At 38.9% G+C, this 25,917-nt stretch overlaps 2 protein-coding genes across 2 annotated transcripts; one reads left to right on the forward strand and one right to left on the reverse strand.

Moving 5' to 3' along the window:
* The first annotated feature begins 7,798 nt into the window (after positions 1–7,798).
* LOC137949968 (uncharacterized protein At1g05835) lies at positions 7,799–8,382 on the forward strand. The gene is made up of 2 exons (XM_068796264.1): positions 7,799–7,946; positions 8,075–8,382. Exons 1-2 carry the CDS (start codon positions 7,799–7,801, stop codon positions 8,380–8,382), a joined length of 456 nt encoding a protein of 151 aa, XP_068652365.1.
* A 984-nt stretch (positions 8,383–9,366) lies between these two features.
* Positions 9,367–25,674, reverse strand: LOC137954650 (aspartic proteinase 36). The gene is made up of 10 exons (XM_068801685.1): positions 25,159–25,674; positions 24,610–24,739; positions 23,388–23,632; positions 22,459–22,683; positions 20,039–20,201; positions 19,888–19,958; positions 16,998–17,088; positions 16,378–16,453; positions 16,207–16,278; positions 9,367–9,601 (listed from the first exon to the last, which is right to left on the reverse strand). The coding sequence occupies exons 1-10, from the start codon at positions 25,371–25,373 to the stop codon at positions 9,453–9,455; spliced, it is 1,437 nt and encodes a 478-aa protein (XP_068657786.1). The 5' UTR covers positions 25,374–25,674; the 3' UTR covers positions 9,367–9,452.
* Between the last annotated feature and the right edge of the window lie 243 nt (positions 25,675–25,917).

Below are 25,917 nucleotides of genomic sequence, written 5' to 3' on the forward strand. Positions count from 1 at the left end.
AAGACAAGACATGCCGTCAGAACCGTTTTGCTTTAGCCTCTAGTTCAGCAGCTGATAATATGCATGTTCACTACTAAATTCGATTTGTCAATCCAAAAGCACTTTTCAGAAACTCTTATTCATTTACAGATCCTTACTGATCCATGTGGTTTCCCCCCAGACCCACATGCCTTTCGATCCTTTTGTCACTTTTACATTCTTAAATGGATTAAACAATGAAACTCATTTGGACTTTCACTTCTCTGCTCGAGCTTTCGAGGATGATTAACTATATTTGTAGCCTGTTGGATTTTAATTGTTTATAACCTTCCTAGCATGATTACACTGAAACTTCGCTGGACAGGATAATACGCCTTTTCAACTGTCACTGTCCTTTCGATGATCTGAAATAGAGTTTGATTGATGACTTGTTAACAACTATCGCCTCCTCCAGACGTAAGTTAAATTAGAGTTTTCATCAAGACAACCTCAGTTAAAGAAGTTGTTTATCAACAACTTGAGTTTTAATGGGTACAAAAATGAATGCTGGATTCATGTTAAGCATGAGGAGTCTCTGCTGTATCTAATTTAATAACATTAAAGGAGTGATAAAGCCAACATGTATATGGGTTCTTTTCAATTGTTTTGAGCAAAGTGGCTTTCGGGATCGACGAGGGACTCTTTCGGAAGCGGGCTGAGATTATGAGTTTAATTAAACAACCAAGACCAAAAGAGGGAAAAACATGTTTTTCTACTAATAAACTCAGAGAGAATTTGAAAAATGGTTTCTCATGTTCACACCGTAAAACTTGTAAGATCGAACGAAGTAACTTTATTGAGTGGAAAGATTCCGAGTTACTAAGCTCACTTGGGCTTGTCCATTGTCTGGCTTATTTAATGAGTGAGCACATGGCTGCATGCTTAGCTACCTTCCTTAGCTGATGATTAGTGGACAGAACCCGAAAAACTTTAACAAACCCATGTTTCTGTTTCTTTTCACCTTCTTTCCTTTTCAAAACCATCGGTCGTCGTGATTCCAAAACCAATCAGGAACTCAGAAAGCTCTCTCCCTCAGTCACATGCTTGCTTGGGTCCGTGCAAAAGCTCTCACATAAAGGAGAATAGGAATACAAAAATCCTTCGTGACCGCATCAATTGGGAGGCCGGAATTAGAGCAGAAAAGTTCTAAAAAGTGCCAAAGCGCCTTAAGCAATCCTACGATGACAAATCGCCAACTCAAGTCTCTGAGTAACCAATCGAGGGAATTCGTAAGATACAAACTCCTTCCATCGGAGGATGGAAATAGTCCCTTGTGCGTCCGGTGTATATGATATTGACTTGGTCTTTTTTTTCTCGAATCTCTCAAGCTCGAAACCAGAATCACAGAAACACAACTAACCCAAAACTCGGAGATGGAGAAATAGGAATCATATGGAATTTGGAAATCAAATTTAGAAAACGAGTTGAACTGTGAGACTTGGTAAACAAATCAGCTCAGAAGCAATAGATGAAGAGAGCGAACCAAGAAGAAATGAGATGGGACAAAATGATAGTCCATTTCAATGTATTTGTGTGCTCGTGAAAGACAACATTATGAGCAATCTAGGTAGTGCTTTAACTATCATACTACTAGTGTAATTATCAAGACTACCAACTAGCTGGCTGTATAAAGTACAATCAGAAAGGGGTTCGCCATGTGTAGAGCAGAGTTTAACATTAAGCTCTAGAGGAGTATCAAAAAAGAATTTTATCGGTTAGACCTGCTTTTGATATCAAATCAGAGGCATAGTTCACTTGAGATAGAAAGTATCCCACCCATAAAAATATGTTAATGGTGATGGATCCTTCGTCTCAAAACATGAAGCAGCATATAACTCTTATATATTGATTGGATGATCACTAGTAATAACAATATCATCCACATAAAACAACAACAAAATAAGTGTTTTTTTTGTCTTCTAAGTGAAAAGAGTAGAATCACGTGTACACTGACAATAGCTAAAACCTATTATAAGAGAGTTGAATTTAGCATATCATGCACAAAGGTCTTGTTTCAAGCTATATCAAGCACGACATAAGTGACAAACTGTGGTGGTCCTGGGTCAAGTGATCATTATGCACAAATATTCTCATAATATATGCATAATTAAAAACTATAATATTATGCATAACTTTAATTTCATGAATTTAATTATATGTCAAAATGCATAAAAAATAGTACTGAAAATACATACCTATATATTCAACAAATAAGACACACGATGGCCAGTGGCAGAATGGTCACTGGTGCCGCATTGTTTTTCAGCGCACGGGTTTGAATCTTGTTGGCGCAAAAAGAAATTTAAGTTTTGAGAACCGAGTCGACTGAGTCCACGCTCGGGCTATTCGCTTCAGCGAGTTGGAACGGTTATCCGAGTCAAAATGAACCCTTAATTTATTTATTTATTTACACCGGGTCGCCCCGGCTTGCTACTCAGTTGCCGAGCTAGAACGGCGAGTCGACTCAAGTCATATTTACAAACGAGTCGTATAAGTTTAATTTTTAGTTTTCTGTGCTGGAGGTCGTCTTCAACCTCTAGCCGCATGCAGAAAATCTGTTCGTTGGCGTTCCGTCGGCGTTCCTAAACGTCGTCAACGTCGACAAACCTATCGAAAAGGTCATCGACGCCGACTTAGACGTTTTATGACGACGCTAGAGAGCCGCCGACTGTCGCCGTGGTGAGCTCACAGAGAACTTACAACGAGTAGTCAGCGGCATTGTTTTGTACGATGTCAGCGCCGACAAACCGTTCTGAATGGTCGCAGACGCCGGAGTCATTCTCCGACGTTGTTCGTCACCGATGCGAGAGCCCACGCTCCCGCATGCAGAGAGCACATAAATTTTTAAACAAAGAGCAAAAATAGAGCTATTGTAACTCTAAAACATATGGAACCGACACACAGGATCAGAGGTTTACTCTGATACCAACTATAAACTCATCATGAATTTCTAAACAACAGTATGAAATTCTTTGAATAAAAGTTAAACGGAAGCCCAAAAACTTACCTCCCTCCATACAATCAAATTCTGTAAAATATTCACAAGAGTTTTTTGGTTCTGTTTGGCTTTTCTGCTCTTTGATCACTTTCAGTGATGGTGTAAGCTGAAGGTTTGAATGAGTGAATGAGATTAGGGATCAAACCTTTATTTATAAGCCAAGCTTATCGATTTTTGTAACTGCCGATGGGAGGGACGTGGGTTCATAAACTTTCGAAATGGCACCACGTTCTCCATGAAAAATGTTGGCTCATTGCTTCCAAAACTAAAAGGAAGTTAGAACAACCATTGCTTTCGAACTGAAACAAATCAATAGTTAACATCTGCTACCTAACCGACCAATCTTTTGGATAGTATTGGCTAGGTACTTAACATTTGGTATCAGAACAGGCACCACGTTCTGAGTTCGAATCCCGGAGGGGGTGACCTCGAGGGGGTGACCTATAAGCCTGATACAGTTAGAGCGACAAAGCGGGCCGGTGTCGCTAGAGTGGGCCGCCGTGGACGTTGGCTCGTAACGGCATGAGTATTGTAGTGGTCCTAGGTTAAATGTTTTGCTTTTCGCTACCTAACAAACCGATCTTTTGGGTAGTATTGGCTAGGTACTTAACATTTGGTATCAGAGCAGGCATCACGTTCTGAGTTTGAATCCCAAATGGGGCGACCTAGAAGCCTGACACGGTTAGAGCGACAAAGCGGACCGGTGTGGCTAGAGTGGGCCGCCATAGACGTCGGCTCGTCATGGTGGGAGTATTATTGTGGACATGTGTTAAGTGTTTGGCTTTCCGCAACCTAACAAGGCCGGTAGCCTGACACGGTTAGAGCAACAAAGCGGTCGGTGTCACTAGAGTGGGCCACCGTGGACGTCAGCTCGTAATGTTGGGAGTATTGTTGTGGTCTTGGGTTAAGTGTTTGGTTTTCCACATTTAACAGACCCCTTTTTTTGGTAGTATTGGCTAAGTATTTAACACAAACTTGATGGCAAAATTTTAAATAATTAAACCTCTTCATCAATATCACCATCAAAGAATATTTTTTTAGTATCTATTTGGAAAACACCCTAACAATGATAGAAGCAATGTCAATAGAGCAAATGGTACAAATATCTTTGCATAATTAATCCCATACTCTTGATTGTAGCCTTTAGCTACAACTAGTGTTTTATTTCTATCAATAGAGTCATCCGACTTTGTCTTAATTTTGTAAACTCACTTACAACCAATAACAGATTTGATAGGGGAAGATCAACAAGATCTCATGTGTGAGCCTTGTGTAGAGCTTCTAACCTATCTACTATTATTTGCTGCCAAATAGGATCAAAATATACCTCTATAGGATCGAGGCTCGTGAAGAGAGGTGAGACCAGACAGATAACGATGATATCTTGTAGATGAGCAAGCTTTTGATGTACCGTGTGGGATAACGAGGCTCAGGCAACGTAGAGGAAGCTGTTAAATAATCAATTGATATAGGTGAATTGTGAAAGAGAGAACCATCAGTCAGGGAAGCTTCAGGTAACAATGTGACAGGAGGCTCAGTTGAAGTTGGTGAAAAATATTTACGGGAAGTAGTTGTATGAAAAATTGAATAATCAAATGACATGTAATTGGACGCACAAGAATCAATGACCCTTGAAGTCTTATCTACATCAACAGAGAAGGCAAACGATGGAGATGTGTTGCCGGCAAGGGCTTGGTTGATCTTGTCCTAAACAACATCTGCAGTAAGTGTGATCGTGGATGTTCAACTACGAGTGTTGCGACAATAGGTTGCTCTTGTGTTATTAGGCTTTTGTGTTCTTTGGGAAGAAAAGTTTTCATCGTTAATTGATTACAGAAACATCAACCGGGAAATTCCTGAACCAATCGTTAATTGTTGGCAGAAACTAAAGCATCCGGATGGTTACTGCAATACCAACAGCATTCATCGTTAATTCTCTCGATTTGCTTCAGAAGTTTTTGTGCATTTTGTATTTATAAAATATTAGCATACAGCTTCTTCAGTAGGATTAAGCTAGTTCTCAAACTCAATTGCGAGACCCTGATATATGCAATTCCAGAAGCCCATTAGACCCTTAAGCCGTGATAGTTGCGTTCATTGACCAGCGCATCATTGAAGATAACTAGCCCAGAATTCGAGAGCAAGAGTATTCGTGAAGAAGAGAGGGAGAGAGAACAAATGTTTCTCTTGGAAGAGAATAGGAAAGCTTATCCCGAGAGAAGTTATAGCTGGCCTTGACATCATGGCCTCCACAAGGTTGGTGCTTTGAATATTGATTGAACCAAATAAAAAGTTCATCTTACCTTCTTATTCTAACAAAAATTGCTGCGGTCAGCTTGGTTATGATCAGCACCATCATTCGATTAACACTAATGATTAAGAACTGTTGAATCAAGACACATGGGCCCCATCAATCTCAAGGATTCTACCCGCACAACATACTGTTAGCAGCATGGCAAAAGACAGGAGCAGAAAAGAAAAGAAAAAAACGGAGGGGTGAATCTTTAGCATTGTAGGCTGAAGCTGCTGTGTAGCGGGCTCCTGTGTCTGTTTCCTAGCTTTCTAGGTAGCTGGTTGTAGTTGTCTGCATTCATTCCCCTTTTTATTCATAAGATAAGATTGTTTACTATGCATGGAGGGTGTCTGCAGTGACATTATACCAAGGATTAATAAAATATAAGGGAGGTGGCAAAGGATTCCATTATAATAAATCTCTGTAGCCTGCAACAACAGCTTCATTTTTTATTTTTTATTTTGGTTTTTTCAGTTTTCAGGTGCTTCTTCTTCTCTTTGATTGGGCGCTGTTCTAGTCTCAAGAGGTAGAAAAAAGAAATCCAAGGGAGGTTTACATTTTAAGGAAATTTAAGCATTAATCACGGATACTGGTGTTATGATCAGTCAACAACTGTATGTCAAACCTGGTTGACGAGGCTAACACAGCTCGACCAGCCGGGTTAAAATGATGCTCAGGAATTCTCCCATGAGGGACTCAGAAAATCTGCTCTCTGTAGGCACAAAAAAGGGAACAAAAAGGAGGATGCACTCCTCCTCTCCCCCTCTCCCCCGATCTGTATGAACAGTAAGAGGAAGAGGGGTTGCCACCCCTCTCCATTACAGTATTTACTGCAAGAACAGGACTGAGCAGAGAATCTCCCCTTATATTGCAGTAGGAGAGGGGGGCGTAGCCCTGTCCTTCTCCCTTCCTTGGGCAGGAAGGGAAGGTCCATTGTCGCCCCCGAGGTCATGCAAATACTTTGGCATTGTGAAAGCCAGAGCAAGGGACGCTTCCCTCTTGACAAAGGTAATAAATGCTGGATGGAAATAGGGCTCCTTCCCTTCCTTCATGTAGATACAAGGAGAAGTTCTCGAATAATCCTTTTTTATTTTTTAAAATAGTCCCAGGTGGGGACATGCTTCTCCATCCTGCGTTGACTGGATGGATTCGTATCACAAATGGAATGAATGAAGGAGGGCATGCCTCTTCCGTATGCTCTCATTCTAGCTCCTTGTAAAAGAACTCTTGGCTGTGCTGGTATAAAGAAGAGGAGCCTCTTCTCTGTAAAAGTAAAAGACTAACTGGGCCCCCCTCCTCCTTTGGCTCTCTGCAAGTGTGTGCGGAAGGGGGAATAGATAATGGAGGTTTCCTTCCTACAGTTCTGTACTATATAAAGCTTGGATGCCCGTTTCTTTGAAAAGTCATGTGTATCAAAGGAGACATCTCATATTTTAAGGGGTAAAAGGTCTCACTCCTTGTATAAGAAGAGTATTACACAATTTTCCACCCGAGATGCCTCACCCAGTACTGCCATGGCATCTCAGATTTTGACAGGGACGAAATGTCTAAGACACCCACCCTGTTTTACATTTGCGGTTGAGTAGGGAACAGACAGAGGTGGAGTACGGAAAAGAGAAAAAGCGGGGAAAGGTTCTCCGTTGGGTAGGGTGTTGCATGATACAGAGAAGTTCCTTAGGTGTGTTAAGGAAAGACATTAGATTTTGAAAAAGCAGGCCTGAACCGACCACTCCATCCTTACTCAAGAAGACATCAAAAGACTAGTGAAAGGTCCGAATTTTGGAAATCCCCGGATTCTAGCTAGATTTGTACGGGTCAGGGGTGAGTGAAGGTAGATTTCACCCAAACAGACAATCTGCCCCCTAAAATCAGCCAAAAAATCAAAAGAAAGTCGATCCATCTGTTTAGCTCTTAACTTCTAAAATCTGGTTGATAGTTTCTCAATTATTTAAATTCACTTATGTAGTTCTAGTTTAAAGTTGCTTCATTTTTAATACACGTTGGTTTTAGTTTGTATATCACGAGGATTTTTATCTGCAGTAGATCGTGCGAGGAGCCTACTTAGAAACAAAGCTTTCTTTATGTGCTGAGTTGGTGAATTTAGCAAAGAAGAACCGGGTCTCGGGAACTTTTTACTTGCTCATCGACGTTCAATATAATTGGAGAAAGCTCTCTTTCGCTCCTCTTACTAGTTCTACAGATGCTTGTGGTTGAGGCACTCGAGAGAAGGCTAGTCTCTGTGTGTGTGCGTGTAGGGAAGCAAAGTCTTGTTTGCTTATGCATTGGAGCCTGTCACGTAGTCATCTGCGCTGCAGAGTTTCTCCCAATTCCCATGTGAGTCCGGCCGTTTGGTAGGAAACAGGTACCCTCCCCCTCTTTGAGCCCATCCACTTTTTCTCTGACATGTGACTCTCTCTCTCTCTCGCTCTCTCTCGCTCTCTCTCGTATGCTTGCAGGCCCTGCTCCTTTTCTTCTTTCTGTCAGTAATAATGCGGGCTCCTGCCCGACTCACAGAGCAGAAGCCTTTATTTGTATATCAATCACCACATGGAAACTTGATTCTACTTTGCGCCAGTGCAATGGCAGCTCTCAAGATCCTCTTCTGGATTGTTGCAGCTTCTTACCTCCTTCACCATGGTAGGAAAGAAAGCTCCCACTACCTGTCTCCCCTGCTTTCATCCTTCTCTCTGGATCCAAACTTCATGACGCTCAAGAAGTCACGTCTTCATACCTTACTAACTCCAAACTTTTGACGACTTTGGCAGGGAGGAGTGCAAGATGTGGAGCCAATCAACCTTCTGTTCGGCAGATCCAAGTGGGTTTCGGACAGCCTCCAAAATATGATGTGCAAGTCATGAACAACTGCGCTACGTGCCCAGCGATCAATATTCACATCAACTGTGGAGGGTTTCCTCAGGTTCTGGTGGACCCGAAGGTGTTCAAAGTTTTGAAATACGACGATTGTATTGTGAATGGCGGTTTGCCATTGGCCCCTCTACAGAAGATCTCTTTCAACTATTCTCACAACAAGTTCACCATGTCTCCGAAAACCTGGTTTTTCCAATGCGAGTAAGATGATTTTTTTGCCGTTTGCTATTTTCTGAATGTTCTGCTGTCTTGCACTCTCCCACCTGACCTCCTCCAGTCCGGCTGTCGATATGATAGAAATCAAAGCTCGAGGAACAGATCAGCTAGCCTGAGCTACTTGCAGGCGTATATCAACTCTTATGGTCCAAATTTTGTATGTAAAAAGAGAAAATCTGCATTCTAGAGGTTCAGAGTTCACATTCAATAGCAACATTGCATCTGTATTTTCTTTGTGAAATATAAAGCTTGTAGTAAAGCACCCTCGTGTTTCAAACTAAGCACAACCAACAATGCCACATAGATTAAACATTCAACCATCTCCCTTCTGATCCCTGCTTGACCTGGTAATGTAGTACTATTCAGAGTATTAATCATATCGTCCCAACCATTTCTGGATTGGTACATCACCACGCCAACTGAAGCTTTTAAAGACCTTACCACTGAGACGTTTTAATAAAAATATAAGCAGAGAGATTATTCCAATGATCAATGCATTTCTGCCCCACCAATCCAGTCTATTTCCTGTGCTATCAGCTAGACATCAGGATACATTTTAGACCTCTAATTCCAACAACATCCACTTATGTTGAGACACATCATCCTACTATTTCTCATAGCTTGCCTGTATCATCATCAAGAGAACTTGGTTATTAGCTCTCTGCTTCATTCCTGTCTAATTCTGCAGATCCTAGTCTCGCCTTGCTCTCATCCACCTAGACTACCGCATTAAAGCTACATTTATTTCATTTAAGAGAGTTGACCTCCTTAGAGGTTTTGTAAGCGGATCACTTTGAGAAAACAGGAGCTTCTCATTTTCACAGGAAAACACTCTAGCTATAAGTCACAAAGATCACTCTGCAGCCCTCTTCTAGGATCCCATGACGCAACTGCACCATCGACTCACATCACAACAATAGATTGACGACCTTTATGATGTTCTACATATGGAAGAAAGATACATGTAGTGGTATATACAAAGTGGGAAACTCTTTTTATTGAATAAATGTTCAATTGTACAGAAATAAATTAAAGTTATCACCAACTTTTGTTGAAAGTTCAATGAATCAAATTGAGCAAAGCAACAACAAGGAACAATAATACATGGAAACTCCAAATCTGAAGACTGGAGGCATTGGATATATCGTGGGCTCCAATATTGTAAACTGAACTAGACTTGTCATCTTGCACTTGGATACTTGAGGAGCCTGAAAACAAAAGGCATGGATAATTTAATGATAATCAACCAAATGGATTCTGCACAAAAAAAAAAAAAAAAAAAAAAAAAAAGGAGGTACACAGTCTATGGTTTAGGAAAACTTCCTACAAGTAATTTTTTTCATCCAACCTTCAGGATCGGTGATTAAACTAATTCGCTGGAATTTGGGCTCAAAATATTCATCGGATCAGAAGACCAACCAAGGGTCTCTCATGAATGGATGGCTCAACCAAACCACTTGGTAATTTACTTAATGGTACTTGCAAGCTAATATTCTTCATAATATTACATTAACAATTGTTTAAAACATCTCAAAGGCCAAAACGGACAAACATGGGGGCATAATAAATTTGGACAATCAGAAACTGTCCATCCAAACCAAGAGACAAATAACAACTTTGTTGCTAGATGTGCACCATATCATGTACACACAACACTATAAATCTTTACTGCAAATCTGAAACAAATTTAACTTAGGTGTACCCGTTTTGTTTAATGATGAGATGATTTTATGAATCAGAAAAAGCAGCACACCAAAAAACAGTAAAAAAAAAAAATAGCAAGGTAGTTGGTTATCAGCCCCTTGCTTAGCTAATGATGCAGCAAAATAGTGGCTGAAAAAGACCAGGCAGCATTGAGAAACTTTGTGGCGGCAGATTTCCTTGATGATATGCAAAAATCTCGAAGGAGACTCATCAGAATCTCTACATCCACCCACAACAACCTTACAATCACCGTCAACCTCAAGAAGTTTAGAGAACTTTCTCTAGATACACCAAAGCCATGACTCAAGGGACCAAATAGGCAAGAATGGTCAAACTTCCATAATTTATGAAAATTCTCCTCCCGACCAGTTGGACCGTGGTTACCTTCTGAGTCCCCTCGAAATTAAGCTTTAGCTTCCTAGCAGGGAAGGAGTCCAAGAGAGCAGAGCCAGGTAACTAGGGGGAGAGAGCAGCCCATATGCTTCCACTTCCAATGAATCATAAAGATGCAAGTACTATTTACTAAATAATTACCAAATATTGTCAAAATGATAAAATCTACTCACTAGTTTAGCACCAGTTTTGGGTAGAAAATTCAAAGCCTTCAGATTCAATGTCAGCCCCACATTTTGTAGGCTTTGTGTTGAGAATGGTCTCATATCAGTTATAAAATGATTTACAACCTAATATAAGCTTGAGATTTTGAGTTGTATGAATGTCTTTATAGTAATCAAAGCAAGTTCAATGGGTCTCCCCAAAATTATCAATGTTTTTGAAGCTATAAAGAGGAACCACACATGAGGGGAGAGTTGAGAATATTCCCAAATCAGTTGATAAGTTACAAATAAAGTCATATAAAAACATCAGTTGGGTGGTGGAACTCTACGCTCCAACCATGTGCCTCTAAGGAGGATGACCTTTCTTCACTTTGTATAAAAGGGGTTCTGGATTTAGCAAATGGGAATAATATCACATAAAGTTAATGTCAGGAAAATCCTGTAGTTACTAACTGGGAAAAAGCCTCCTGACTTCAACCAGCCATTTTAAGGTGCATCAGAACACAACTTTATGAAACCAAAACAAGGCATCTGATCCATCGGGCTTAGTTTGTGCCACATGATGTGAGAAGTATGATAGTGGGATAGGTTAATGTCAAAAACAATTATGTGGTTATAAGTCAAGAAAAGGTTGCTTAACTTCAGCTACTCATTTTGGGATGGACCCAAACCCAACTTTAAAAGGCTAAGATCAAACACTTTTTCTTCTTTAGTTGACAACATTGCCACTTAATTCACCACGTGTAAAACAAAGTCATTACTAACATTATCATTAAAAAAATTGAAAACCACTTTAAAAATCAACATGAATAATGACATATAGTAATAGAAGAAAAGTAAAATGAAAATATATAAAAATTTGAGCCTTTAAATTTATATCTAGCTAAACTGAAAAAGTGGTTGCACATTACTTTGGTGGGTCCAACATGCATTGAAAAAATGGAGTGCGGACACATGATTTGGACAAAACCCCTTATCAGGGAAATTGGCCACATTATATTAGTCATATCCCCACTTTGCAAACTACAGAAGAGAGGACGTGTAAATTAATAGTAACATTAGATATCTACTCAGCCAAAGGTTTAGTTTTGCAAGCCTTGAGTTGCTGACAGGCTGCATCAAAGTACAATCGATATAAAGGACACATCCACATCAGTGGCAAAGCCCACATCCTCCATATGGCCCCTCTGCAGGGGAGGCAAGTAGTCAATAGTCATTTCCAAATTCTCTAGTAGGTTAAAATTTGGCCTCGAGCATTTTGCTACACTACTCTTACCACCCAGTTGCCTCTTGGTTACCAAAAGACAGAGGCCTTTGCTACATTAAAAACACTATGAGCATAACATATATCAACCAATCCCACAAACCATCTGTGTAATTAATTGCAAAAGCGATCAAAGGTGGTTGCTAAAGTCACCATCAGAATGCCCTTCAAAAAGAAAAAAGGTTACCATCAGAAAGAAGCACACGGTTCTCAGTTTTGGAGGTGAGATGGACACTGTTGAATAATGCAAGAAGCTCACTGCCCAAAGCAAAGAAGCTCCCACCATTACCAAAGTCTTTTTCAAAGTATACCCCAGTTTGGACTCATCAGTGGCAATAATCCCACATAGTTTAATGTCAGAAATGATCCTATGATTATTAGCTGGCAAAGGTTTTCAAACTTCAACTACTCATTTTGGCATGAACCTGGACCCAAATTTAACGCTATTAAAGCAGGGCATGTTTTCTGTAGGGCCTAGCTTGTACCCACGTTTAGTTTTTACATCATCTGTATCATCCGCTTCTCACGCGCATTTTCATATGTTTAGGTATGGACAAAAGGGGGACCGTTAGAGTCAATAATCCCACAAAGAATAATGTCAAAAAAATTGCGTTTATTAGTGGGGAAAACCTCCTAATTTTTGTTAATCATTCTACGATGTACCTAGACCCAACTTCAGCAAGATTTAATCCGGTGATCTTATTGCATACAGGACTAGACTCTTCATAAATTTTGTTGTTTTTTAGTGGAAGCCCCAATTCACAATTCAGTAGGATGGTCTTTCATAAAATACCTCTCTGAACTTCAATGGTAAAGGAAGCAATCTTGTGAAAGTTGGCAAACATTTCTCAAAGACTTGAAAAGCCAGGAATCTGGCCATTGATCTCCTCTGCTAGCTAAATCCAATAGAAGATTGTGCTCCATGTTATGGAACCTTCAGTTTTACAATTGCTCTCATGATCTTTTAAATGTTAATGTTTCATCATACAAAATGCAAAGAAATAAAGATGGATGGAAAGGGCACTCCTCAATCCTCAAGATACTTGAGGGGAGAGAGTTGCACAGAACATGTTGACAAGTAACATCCTCTTTGGCTAAAGCATCAGGTTCTCTTAAAGCATGACTCCATGAACCATAAAGGAGACACAAATATCAACACTAAGCTCTAATTTCCTACCATCCAGCTGATAACAATGACAAAATTTCCTTTAGCAACCAGAGGGAAGGAGGAATGTCAGAAGAATCAATATTGCCCATACCACTGATATGTGTCACATAAGGAGCAACATGCATTGGAGTTTGGGGTAGGCAATATGATACCCAATAAAGCTATATATTGTATTTTATTCTTATTTATTTTTCCCAAGACAGATCAAATCCCACACTGCTATGCAAATTGTATTAGTGTATCGTATCGAATTTATGGTTCTTTTGACACAATATCTGATACTAACACCAGGCACCCCTAGGATGAACAATTTGATCACATGAAGGATAGCCATGATTTGTTAAGTACCTAGCCAAGACTACCCAAAAGACCGGCCTGGTAGGTAGCGGAAAGCCAAGCACTTAACCCAGGACCATAAAATCACACACCCCTTGGAGAAAGAGTTTGCCCTCAAGCTCTTCCATTACGAGCCGACGTCCATGGCGGCCTACTCTAGCAACGGCCCACTCTAGCGACACTGCTAGGTCGCCCCCTCCGGAATTCGAACTCGCAATGTAAGTAATGGCTCTAATACCAAATGTTAAGTAACTAGCCAATACTACCCAAAAGACCGGCCTAGAAGGTAGCGGAAAGCCAAACACTTAACCCAGGACCATAACATGATTTCAGCCTAAACTGAATCATATCCGCCACAAGATGAGAGAAAAGGATAAGCAGCGCCTTTGTGATCCCTAATGATCCCAACCCCACCAGATCTAGGGCCTTTCGTAGAGTGACCATCAAAACCCAATTTGAGTCGGCCATTTAGGAGAGAAATTAAGAACAAAAGAGAAGTGATCGCTGAAGTTAGTAACGAGATTCCAAAAAAATGCAGATGGTCAATTAGGGAAAACAGGGAATGCAATTGCAGGAATTAGCTGAAAGTGAAAGGTCGCTTCAGTGATCCCTTCAAAACAACAGGACCAAACAAAGCAGCAATTATTTGCTCCCTCCACAACCATCATGGTACAACAGCAATAGCTAGCATCCAAAGGGTTTTGCCAGGCTAGTATCTTCAAATTTTGGCCCTCAATCTGGTTCTTGGTAGTTTGATGAAAGTTCTAGTCGGAGACCATACTCGATCTGGCGCTATATCCATCACAACTTCCAGCTATTTTCTTCCAAGATTCGATTCTTGGCTAGCAATGGTGCAAAAATTAAATTCTGGTCTGATATATGGGCCTTAGACAGACCCCTTATGCACACATACCCTCATCTATATAGTATGGCCAGACAACAAGACATCTCTTTATCTGATGTCTTCTCAATGGCAGCCTCGCTGAGGTCAACTGGGCTGCCTTTCCAGGCGCGTAATGACGAAGAGGCTTTCGAGATCTGTAACATGACTAAGGACCTTGACGAAGTCTTTATCCAAGAATCTCAGACTGACAAAATGATCTGGAGTCCCTCAGCCAATGGTGAGTTTACTGTGGCTTCCTGTTACAGCAAGCTAACCAATTGCGAGTCACAAGGTTCAGCAGCAGCTTCAGACTAGGCACTTCCAGGGAATCCTAAACAGAAGTTTTTTTTTTTTTTAATTTGGAGTGCTGCACAGCAAGATTTTAACTCATATCATCTTGATCAGAAAAGGTTCCATCCTCCCATGCACCCTTTACCCCTTATGTGGTCTTGTGGATGAGAGCATTGATCACACTCCTCCATTGCCACCTCACCTGGCAAATTTGGAGATTCTTCTTCAAACTGTTTAGGATATTCACCTGCCTTCCTTCCACTCTCAAGGACCTACCTCTACTAGGGAAGCTCATGACAAGAGCTTGTTTAGCATTTATACCATGGGGGCCGTGCAGAGAGCATAATCAGGAGATTCTGAACCATCAAGCTGCCTCTTGGAAGACCACTGACTGAAACAATCCTGAACCAAGTGTTCGCATGGCTTTGCACTTCGCAGGATTTTGAAGATGCAAAGGGGGATCCATTTGTCACTGCTGGAAGCTTGTTGTCAACCTTCATGGTCATAAGCGGCCCCAGCCCAAAGCTACCTGGACACCTCCTGAAGAAGGTCTTATTAAATTGAATTTTTATGGGTCATTCTTGGGTAATCTGGACCCACTGGCTTTGGAGGTGTATTCCGCAATCAGGCTGGGTAAATCCTTGCCTCCTTTGCGGGTTCCCATGACATTGCTGATTCCACTGTTGCTGAGCTGCAAGGTCTTCGTCATGGACTGTGCATCCTAGGTGACTGGTTTGAAGGGCATTTTCATGTGGAAGGAGATTCAAGGTGTATCATTTGCTGAAAGTCAGCAGATTTTGTTTGATGTAGTTTCTTGTTGGACTCATGTACAAAGGCCAGCTAATAGTTTAGCTGACTCTTTAGCTAGAGAGGGGGTCGCTCTTCAATCCCTCATTGTGAAGGACCCCCTCCTTCTGGATGTATTGCTGCCTTTCGGCTTCTTAATACAACAGTGACCTTTCTCAAAGAACTTTAAAAAAGGGTTTTGCAGGCTTAGAAAAAAGCCAGAAGTGGCAGTGCAGAATGTAATGTCTGAGAATGAACGTAGGAAAGATTAGATAACTCCAAATTTGAGGAAGATTTCTCCCTCAAATTGCAAAAGAGGCAGAGCAGAAGAACAAGCTTCACAATCTCATTGACACTGCCACAGACCTTAGAAAAGGAAATTGATTAGCCAATCTGCCTTTTCATGTGGTCTCCCATGGGCACCAGTTATTACATTACTTTCCAACTTTTATTCTTTTGACTCTATTAAAAATTTAATAATCGTTTACAATGTTTTTATCTGGAAAAGGGAATGGAAATTTGAAACTCTGTGAACATAAGAAATTTGAAATTAATTTGAAAACATGTGCATGCATGATAACCAGAATTGGGTTCTCCCAAAAGCAACAAATATGAAGAACAGACAAAATGTCGTTTTAGGAGGCAAAATTTAGAGATAGTGATCCATAAGATTACAGCTAAATAGCTCATTCTAATCAAAACCAACAAAGTTATTCTCAAATCAAATTATACAAAAAAGAACCTGCATCTCAACTCAATAAAGGTCTCAAACAGTTACAGTTGTATCATTCAAAAACAAATAAATAAATAAACACAACACTTACAGTTGTACTCAGTCCACCCAATGGTTTGATTTTCAAGATCATAAACAACTAGCTTGTTAGACAACACTAGATCTGCATGGACAACATAGACATAATGAATGTTGAAAATTGAAAACAAATTAATTGTTACTTTGTGTAATGATATGCAAATCTCTTGGTGTATTGCTATACCTCCCAAAAGTGTCACATCCTTCCCATCCTTGGACTGCATCCCACTATTTTGCCAACCAATGCACCAGGCGTCATCCTGCACAAAACAGCATCAGGAAATTCAAAATGCAATTTTTTTAAGAGAATTGAGAGCTCTAATAAGACAAACAAAGAATTGCAAGGCCTGCTAGAGCAGTACTCCCTTTACAATAAGAGATTGAAGGGAAGCTCCCTGCTTAGCAAGTGAGTCAGCTAGAGTATTAGCTGAATGAGGTACATGCGTCCAAGAACAATGAAACAAAGATACAATTTCTGAAATCTGGTGGAAGATGATACAATGTCTCCAGGACGGGTCAATAAATACTTGAGGGCCTATTCAATCTGTCACAGAAACTTGAGGGCCTATTCAATCCCTCACACAAACTTGAGAGTTTTTCCTTCTTTTTTTTATTTAACCTTTCAGCCATTTTTTACTCCGGGAGAGAAATCCAATGTTTTACCTAATCTTTTTAAGGTTCATTGTACACAAAAGAATATTGACTAAATATACACTATCACAGAACTCAACACTAATGCCATCAAAATAGAGCATACATGAACAAGACTGAATTTTCATAAATTTTGTAAATAAGTTGGCTTACACCAATTTGGAAGAAATATTCACGAGGATAAACAGTCAAGGAGAGGTCACCATCAAAATGTAATGTTATGGAAGGAAAGCCATCGTCCACACTGCAAAAACAATTTCAAATAAACCAGTGAGATCGTTTATTCTGAGACATGTATTTGTAAAATGGGAGTCAATGAAACTTTCTTAATTTTCAACTATTAATAACTTGTCCAAATTTATGCAAATACACAAACTGGAGAACATACACAAAGGCCTTTTGTTTTCAGGTTTGCTCAATGACAAAAGCTATGCAGTGAAAGAAAAAAACCAGTCCTATCTACAATGTTGTGGCTGCTGCCCTAATTCTCAATCTGAATTCTACTACAGCAGGAGTCTTCACAAAACTTCTAATATCTTCATCAGACTATCAGTTTTTTGAAGTTTCACATATTATAAGAGCTAAAGCAGTCAGTCCTTTATTTGTATCCTTTAGTTAAATCATCCGGTTTGAAATGCTGGGAAAAATCACATAAGTTGTTATTTCAGCCATTCTAAAGGAGACTTTTCCTCCTTTGTTCAATCAATTGAGATCACATCATTTTTTTCCAGTTTTTAGCCAATCTTTTTGTTTCCAACTTCTCAAAATTCAACCCAAATTTTTTGAGTTGTTTTTAGGGATTCACCCTTTCTGTGTCAGCTAAAATCTAGTAAATTATCGTTTAAATAGTCATTTAGCCTGGCCTCATCCTCTCCAAATTGACATAGGTCTGCCAGCAAGAGTTGGCGTCAATTTCTCCCCATTTAGAGTAGTTTTGATCTGTTTATATTTGGACCTTGAGAATTTTCCGTTTGTTTCAATTTGTTTATATTCAGAAATTGAGAATTTCTCTTGGTAACAGTCCTTGCCCAACTTACAATTGTTCTTTTTTAAAAAAAGTGAATCTTACAATTGTCCTTTAAACAATCAGGATTCAACTGCTTAAAAATGGCAGTCCCAGCCCCCACAGGCACTTCTCCTTCATAAACTTTTTAATGCAATATCAGTTGACAACCTCTTCTTCATATCAACCCTTAAGACTCTAATTCTAGTTCTGCATGAAATTGAAAACTCAGAGAGTAACTACCATAAATCTAAATGGTAGTCAGAATTGCCTTAGTCTATGTCAGTGAAGAAATTTCTCCTAATCAAGGATATCCAAGAATATCACACTGAAAAGCTCCCCGAGATCTGCTCAAAATGTTCAAAGATTGCTATTCAGAAATTTAAAATTAAATAAAAAAGAGTCAAAAGACAATGGCTGAGTCAAGGATAACTCCGTTCAGTTTCAAAAAAATTGCAAACCTTCAAAGATTTTTAGACATCTGTTCAGAGGCATTGGAAACCATATATGGAATTATATTCAGCTGAGACACCTTGGGTGACCCAAATTGGTTTGCCCACAAGTGCTGCAGAATCTAGGTAGCCAGACAAAGCCTTCTTCACCGGATTTTATGGCACAATGGCAAAAGCACAGAATTTGTGGTGACCCTTGCAGACACGAGTATGGCAAGTAACTCTTTTTTCTCTTTACAGCCCTAAAACATTAAATCAGGGCATTCTCCCGTAACACTGGTAACTCTAATACCTTCGTTCGAAATCCTTTTTTCACCCTTCATATGTAATATTAGTCAATCTTTGGTATTCAACAACTATTTTATTCATAAAAACACCATTTTTTGGTGTTTAACTTTTTCAGAGAAAAGGAGATCCACATTAAATCAGGCATAGAAAGAAGAAACCAAAAGGCACATAAAGAACTCCACTACCATATCAGTCTACCATCACCCTCTCCTTGGAGGTACCCTTAACAAAATTGACAGCAAAGAACCACCCCCAAGAGCTTCATTATAGTTAGATGTTTCTTCTTCAAATGAGGTTCCATGCTCAGCATGAGAGGAAAGCTCCTTGCTGCCAGAACAGTGATTAGTTGATCAAGAACCAATCTGTCTGGGAAGGGAAGCAAGCAGCCAATTCACCAAGCCAAATCTAATAAGCAGAAGTGTTTGCTCCTCAATGAACTCTGATGTGAACATTCCAAAACCTAGACAATAAATTTCTAATAGCAGAAGCAGAACCAAATCTTGCTAAGAGTCTGCCATTCCCTCAAAGAATATAGTGCTTACAAATGGCTTACAAATGACCAATTGCCTTATTGCCAAATGATTATTAGTTGAAAAAAAGACCACCTAACTTCCGCTAGTCATTTTGGGATAGACCTAGACCCAACTTTAAGGTGATATCAGAGTAGGACATCTGCTTGTTGGGACTATTTTGCACCATATTTAATTTATACCCTATTTGTGTTGTCCAGGACTCAAGCCATTGTCTGTTTGTGTGGTGCTACTGGGAATAATCCCACATAGATAAGTGTTAAGAAAGTTCATATGGTCATTAATTGAGAAAAGGACTTCTAACTTCAGATAGTCATTTTTGGATGGACCTGGACCAACTTTAACATATTTTTTTATAACAGATCTCATCCCACTTGACTAAAGGGTACTTCAAGCTCACAGAAGACACTATCCAGAGGACTTTTCTCTGCAGTTTCCAATCTAGAGGGAATACTAACAGGGATGAGGGAGTCCTAATTAGGAAGGCCAAAGGTGATTATTGATTGTTATTAGAAATGATAGTTAGTTCGTCAGCCCTTTCCTCTGCCAGGTGACATTAACAATGTAAATGTGTGACCTAAGGCCGTTTGGTCTAAGTGGTATTCTCTTTACATTAGGTGCGTCAGGTCACGAGTTTGAACCGCACCACGCCCCTCTCAATAAAAAAAAAAAAAAAAAACAATGTAAATGTGTGACAAAACTAAGGGTCCAACCACTGCAATATCAGAAGCATACTAGAAATTCACAGTTGGAAGATGAAGAGAGGATACCTTCCAGTAAATTTAAAGCATTGGAACTCTTGGACAGTATGTACATTTATAGCCGGCTGGTACGACATAATCTAAAAACACAGTGATAGTTTTATTAAATGTCAAGCTCAACGAATAAAAAAAAAACTGAATTCACACACAAATTCAGTACCGCATTGATTAATGGTGTAAAAACCGTCTCCGGAAGGTAGGCCAAGGTTGTACCACTATCAATAATTGTCCCGCTCCAATCACCAGTATCAAATACATCAGTAGGGAATCGTAGTACCGTCCCACCAACTTCAATTGCCTTCATATTGACATTATAATGTTGCCTAAAAGTAGCAAATCAAGCTTCCAATATTAAGCATAACACAAGTAATAGCTCAACTAATGTTCGGAAACAACATTTGAAACCATATGGATGCATGCAATATTCTGCTGTACATGAAACTGGAAAAGGAAATATGTAGGAAGAATTAAAAGTCAGATAGTCAAAGTGTTTCCCATTCCATGATTGTTTGTAAAGAACTATTTATTCTAGTTTAGTTTCTATCTTTGAATTTCACTTTCAGAAAGTGAAACTTATCTTTTTTTTTCCCTAAAAAGTGCAAGTCGCAGTAAATTAGCTTTAAGAAATTTTAAAACCTCTGTTACTCAGTTTTTCAGCACTCCTCTTTGTAGTCAAAAGTTATGGCATTTAATAAAAGTTTGGCATGTCCCTTCTTTCCCTTCTCTCCTCATGCTGATGTTCATCTACCTTTTCCTTTGTTTCTCTCACACTTTTTCTTTTCTTTTGGGAAGCCTTACACTTATTACTTTTATATCAAAATTTTGGGTCAGAATCAAGTCTAGTTTATGGTTGGTTCTTCAGAGATGATGAGAATAGTGAGAGAAAGGAACCCTGTGAATTCATTTCTTTACCATCCTTTTCCTCTGTCTCTCATTCTCACACTCTCTTCTTCTAGATTTTATTCTCTAGACCTTTGTCTTTTCTTTGTTTACAGATAGATCCTAGCATCACATGGTATAAAAAAGATTATATTCTGTCTTTCAAAAAAAAAATTCTAGATATTCAGTTTCTGATTTTTTTTTTTTTTAAATGTAGCAAAAAGAGCTTAAAGTTCTAATTTTAACTTGCTTATTCAGTTTCAGTCATAGAGAATAAAAATGAAGCTGGAAAAAATGGGCAATAGAAGGACAAAAAAAAAAACCCCACATAAGCCACAGCATGCCATTTTCTCACCTCAGTTTATCCCCTCTCTTTATCTCCTTCATTTTACAGTTTTCTTTCAATTTTCAGCTTGAGGAATGACTGAGTCTACAGAAGCAGAGATTTGTTTTCTTTTAGTGGGTCTTCTGATTTATTGCAGCAGATATCTCTATCCTCTAGATATTGATGAGGATTCTCAAGTGGTTGTCAGCTGGTGTGCTAAAAGTGCTGAGACACATTAGCACATTCTCTGTGATTTTGAGGAAATTTAGACTTCACTTGTTTCTTACAAGTTTCTTAGACATATTCCCATAATTCTAATCATCATGCTGACTGTTTGTCAAGGAGGGATCAAATTTAAATGATGTTCATTTCAAAAAAAAAAAAAATTAAATGATGTTTTTGTAAAATTCAAAATATTGACTTCCTCCCTCCAGCAAGGGAGATTGTCTATCCTTATATTTTTCTTTTAGTTCATCAAACCATATTTCAAGAGGGTGGCAGGGGGAGTTCTTGAGAAGTACCCTTAAAAAATCGGTGAGATTCACCTTACCAAACAATTTGCTCAATTTAAGCTCTACTGCACATTTTTTTATTTTATTATGTATCTTTTAATCCTTCTTTTCATCTTCTTTTCTTTCTAAAGTCATATCCAGTCACCATGCCCTTTTCTGCAGAAGTAACACTTAGTGGCTTCAGAATGTTAGAAGGGACATTGCTCTAGTTGATGGAAACAGTCCCACATATAAAAGTTTTAAGAAAGTTATTACTTTATAAGGTTGAACAATAGGTCTCCCAGGTGGCTAGGCATTTTGGAATGGAACCAGACTCAAACTCAACATAGTATCAGAGCAGGACATCTGTTAATTGGGGCCCAGTTGTGCCCCATTGAGTTTGTACCCCGTCTGTATTATCTCCTCTCATGCCCATTACCTATATGTGTAGCCTAGACGTGAGAGGGAATGTTAATGAAAATAGTCCCTCATAATATGTGTTAAAAACAATCATTATTTTATAAGGTTGAGCTATAGCCTCCTAAGTAGCTAATCATTTTGGGATGGAACTAAGTTCAAGCTTAAGAAATGCTATCAAAAGATGTCCAAATGTGCTAATTAAGAAAAGGAAGTAACACATCCATAATGATGAGAACATCAGTTTCAGAAAGAGAGAAAAGTTAAAGAACCACGACATGCCCCTTGCCAATTTTCAGAGAAAACTGCAATCAGCTTGTCATAATAATCCTATGCCATATGACAACCTAACCAGAATAAGAGCTAACTGGAATACAAAAGAAAATGCTATAAAACATTGAAGAATAATTTCAAAGAAAACAAAAGAACTTCCGGAAAGTCTGCATGAAACAGGATAGCATCACATACTGGTTTGGTACCATTGGAGTTGTTTTCACTTTGGGCCGCACAATATTCCCAATAGCAAATATACCACCCCCATTTACACTATCCAAGCAATGGGCAAACACCTTCTTGACCTTTCCAACAGATGCCAGCTGTGAAATCATAGAAGAATTAGACTGTCCAAATCCAAGGATGCCATCAACCGCTTCACCAGATGTACCCAAATCCCCAGATTGTTGGGCCCCACATCTAAAACCAAAATAAGGATACATCAATAAGTAGAGCATTATCTTTGTCAAGTGAATTAAGATAAAAATGACTGCTTACAAAACATACTATTCAACATGCAAGCAAGCCTACAAATAGTTGTATTATAATTAGGATTGGTAACAGATTTTGTTTTAATTTTTGTTTAAATAGTGTTTGAAACTAGAATTAGGTCTATTACACAACTGTAAAAGATATTGGCAATTTTGTCAATTGATTTGTAATTTATGGATTTATTTTATCTGCCTAAGTGCTTGTAAGTTTGCAACTTAAGTTTCTTCTTTGTTTCCGAGGGGGTTAGCCTGCAATCTCTCATTGCTTTCAGCCCCCCTTTTGCTCCTGGTTAGCTTTGGCCTTCTGGCCTTTAATAAAGAATCGCCTTTCTCAAAAAACAAAAACAAAAAAACTTAAGTTTCTTCTTTTGATAAAAGGAATGAAGAGTAAAGCAGTGTAACTGATCAACAACTTCTTGTCTTCCCTCTTCTAAGGGAGGGCAATAGGGCAGGTTCAATGGCTTTTCTTAGGGTTGACCATAAGGTAAATTAAGCACATCAGTCTGTCAGGCCTGCAACCAACTCGTTTCATGGAAACCAAATTGGGTGATTGACCTGTCCTCATGGAATTTGCATTGACCAAAAGATGAAAAGCAAATTGAAAACATTTTGGAACAAGAACACACCACTTACCCAAATATAATACTTGCATTGGCCTCCCTAGTTTGCAGATTTCCTGAAGCTTGATTATAATGTAAAACATCTTTTACATAGTATCCAGCAGTTGAGCTTCCATCTCCATATTGCACGCTATACTGGCAAAGCACATCTGGGGTGCAGTTTGGTAGGTTGTCATATTGAGAAGAACAGAAAGGTTGATCACAAGTAACCAATTTTCCACTTTTAGAATCATTCGGATCATAAAGAGTGAGTTCTACCTACATACATGAAAAAATTCCAAAAATGAATTTGATTCATTGAATGTTAAAAAATACATTTCTGGTGTAACTGCTAGTAGAGTTCACACTGAATTACATGAGCATTCTGGTGTAGTGAAGATTAAATTCACAAAACGCACTTCAAATCAGTGATTCATATCACTACTTAACTCTTCTCTTGAATCCCAAATTACAGTGGTCCAATGTTTAGACAATGGATATTGGAAACACAACTTACAGGTAGGGATCATGTTTCTATACAAGCTAGTCTCAGAAACTAAACCAAAACTTCTCTCCACTTTAACCAAAATTTTCAGAAACTTAAAAAATAAAATAACGGTTTCAAACACACTTCCATAAATTTTAAGAACCTGTACTATAATTTATTTGAAACTTCATAAAAAATCCAATTTTATATACTTGCTCAGATTCAGAATTTAAAAAATCAGTGCTTAATTGAAATAGATTAGCTAATGAGAAAAATGCCTTATAATTAATTATACTAACTTTATTTGATGACTATTGTCAAAAAAGACATCAGAATGTTTCTTGGTTGATTCTTATCTGTCTTTGCCAAGTTTTAACAGCTTCTTAATCGTTTTCCCAAAAGTTCTATAGAATTTTCTCAAACATTCCTCTCTAATACTTAAGTTTACTTTAGATACAAGTTTGTTTCACTACATGTCCTGTTTCCAATTATTTTTTCATTACCATTTCTATTTCTTTTTCTCTCAAGTTTAGGTGCTTGTAATTTTTTTTTATCTATTAGAGTCTTCCTAACAACTCTTAAGCCTTGAAGTAGATCATCATCAATTGATACTATTTCCAACTATGTTGAGGTCACTATATGAACCCTGCTAGAAACAACTATGCCTCTAGAGTATACGAACTAGGTAAAAAATTTAAAAGTACCCTAATAAAAAAAGAAATATGGCAAAATAAGAACCAACAGAACAGAAAAGAAATTTGAAACATACACCTAGATCACTTTTCTTTGGGCACCGCTTGCATTGTATACAATTCACCCACAAAATGTCACTTCCAGTGTCAACTTGCACATAATACTTCTTTGAAGGAGTTCCTAAACCAATTTCAGCAAAATAGAGCCTAAACCATCAAAGAAAATGAAAAAAAAAATCAGGAAATTGAAGAGAAAAAAATTCAAGGATAAGAATACAAATAAACAACTTTGGTGATAGAAACATTAAGTCAATCACCGGTGCACAGAAACCCAAATAAAAACATGAGGAGAGCAATGAAAGGATGAGAGGAAGTAGGAATTGTTAACTCATCTACACCCAAGACTTGAAAAATGAATCGTTTTCCTACACGTACACCAAGATCGTCGGGGGCAGAAAAAAAATGTAAAAAAGAAGAAAAAGAAAAGCAGCGGACTACTCAACACTAAAACCTTTCAATAAATCAGGGAGACGCGTGAACGTTCCTTCTGCAAAGCAAGTGAACGTCTATTGGAAGAGAACAAAATAGACAAGAATAAGAAGAAGAACACCAAGCAAGAAATATACCCTGCTTCAGAGGGCAGACCAATTCCGCCCAAAGGAAGATCGACGGCCCCCAGCATTCTTCCATGGCGTCGGCTATCATGAGACTTGAGATCGGTCATAGACTTCCCCTTGCCAGCAAATTTGCGCTGAACGCGAAAAACCCCAGTAGAAGATACATAAGAACCGGATAAAAGGAGAAGATAGACACAGAGAAGAAGAATTGCTTTTCGATCCATGACAATTCGGAAGCAGAAGAGGATTCAGATGAAAAACAGATTAAAAAAGTCACTGTTTCACAATCTCTAGGCTAGGATGGAATTAGGGTCTGGGGCGCAAAGGGAAGCCCCAGGCCGAGGTGGAGATGGCAAAGGGCTACAGCAGCTTGGACGGCAAACGCGAATTGACCGAAAAATGAGAAGAAAGAGACGTGAAAATAAGGACAGGGAAAAGCGAGGAATAGACCTTCGACTTTTTCAACGGTAGGACAAACGAACCGTCCAAAACCTACAACTGAAATTACAAGTATTCGAGTCTTCCTTTTCCTTGTAAACAACGGAAACTGCGAAACTGTATAAGCAAAGCAAGATATCCGACACACTAGCCGTCTCGCTCACAGCGAAGACTTGTTAAAGACTAAAATGGTAAATGTCTTCTGGGTATTTTTATGCGGAGAAATTTACGTCGACAAACGAGTGCCGACCTTATTTCGCATTCAGGAACGAAACTTTTCAGATAATTGCCAGATAAGGTTGTAGTGAACGAAATAATCATTCAAGACTA

This window comes from Aristolochia californica, unplaced genomic scaffold, assembly GCF_029961685.1.
Source record: "Aristolochia californica isolate CCGP_79_NKW_82.1479 unplaced genomic scaffold, dmAriCali1.0.hap1 SCAF_1, whole genome shotgun sequence".
Classification (NCBI taxonomy): Eukaryota; Viridiplantae; Streptophyta; class Magnoliopsida; order Piperales; family Aristolochiaceae; genus Aristolochia; species Aristolochia californica.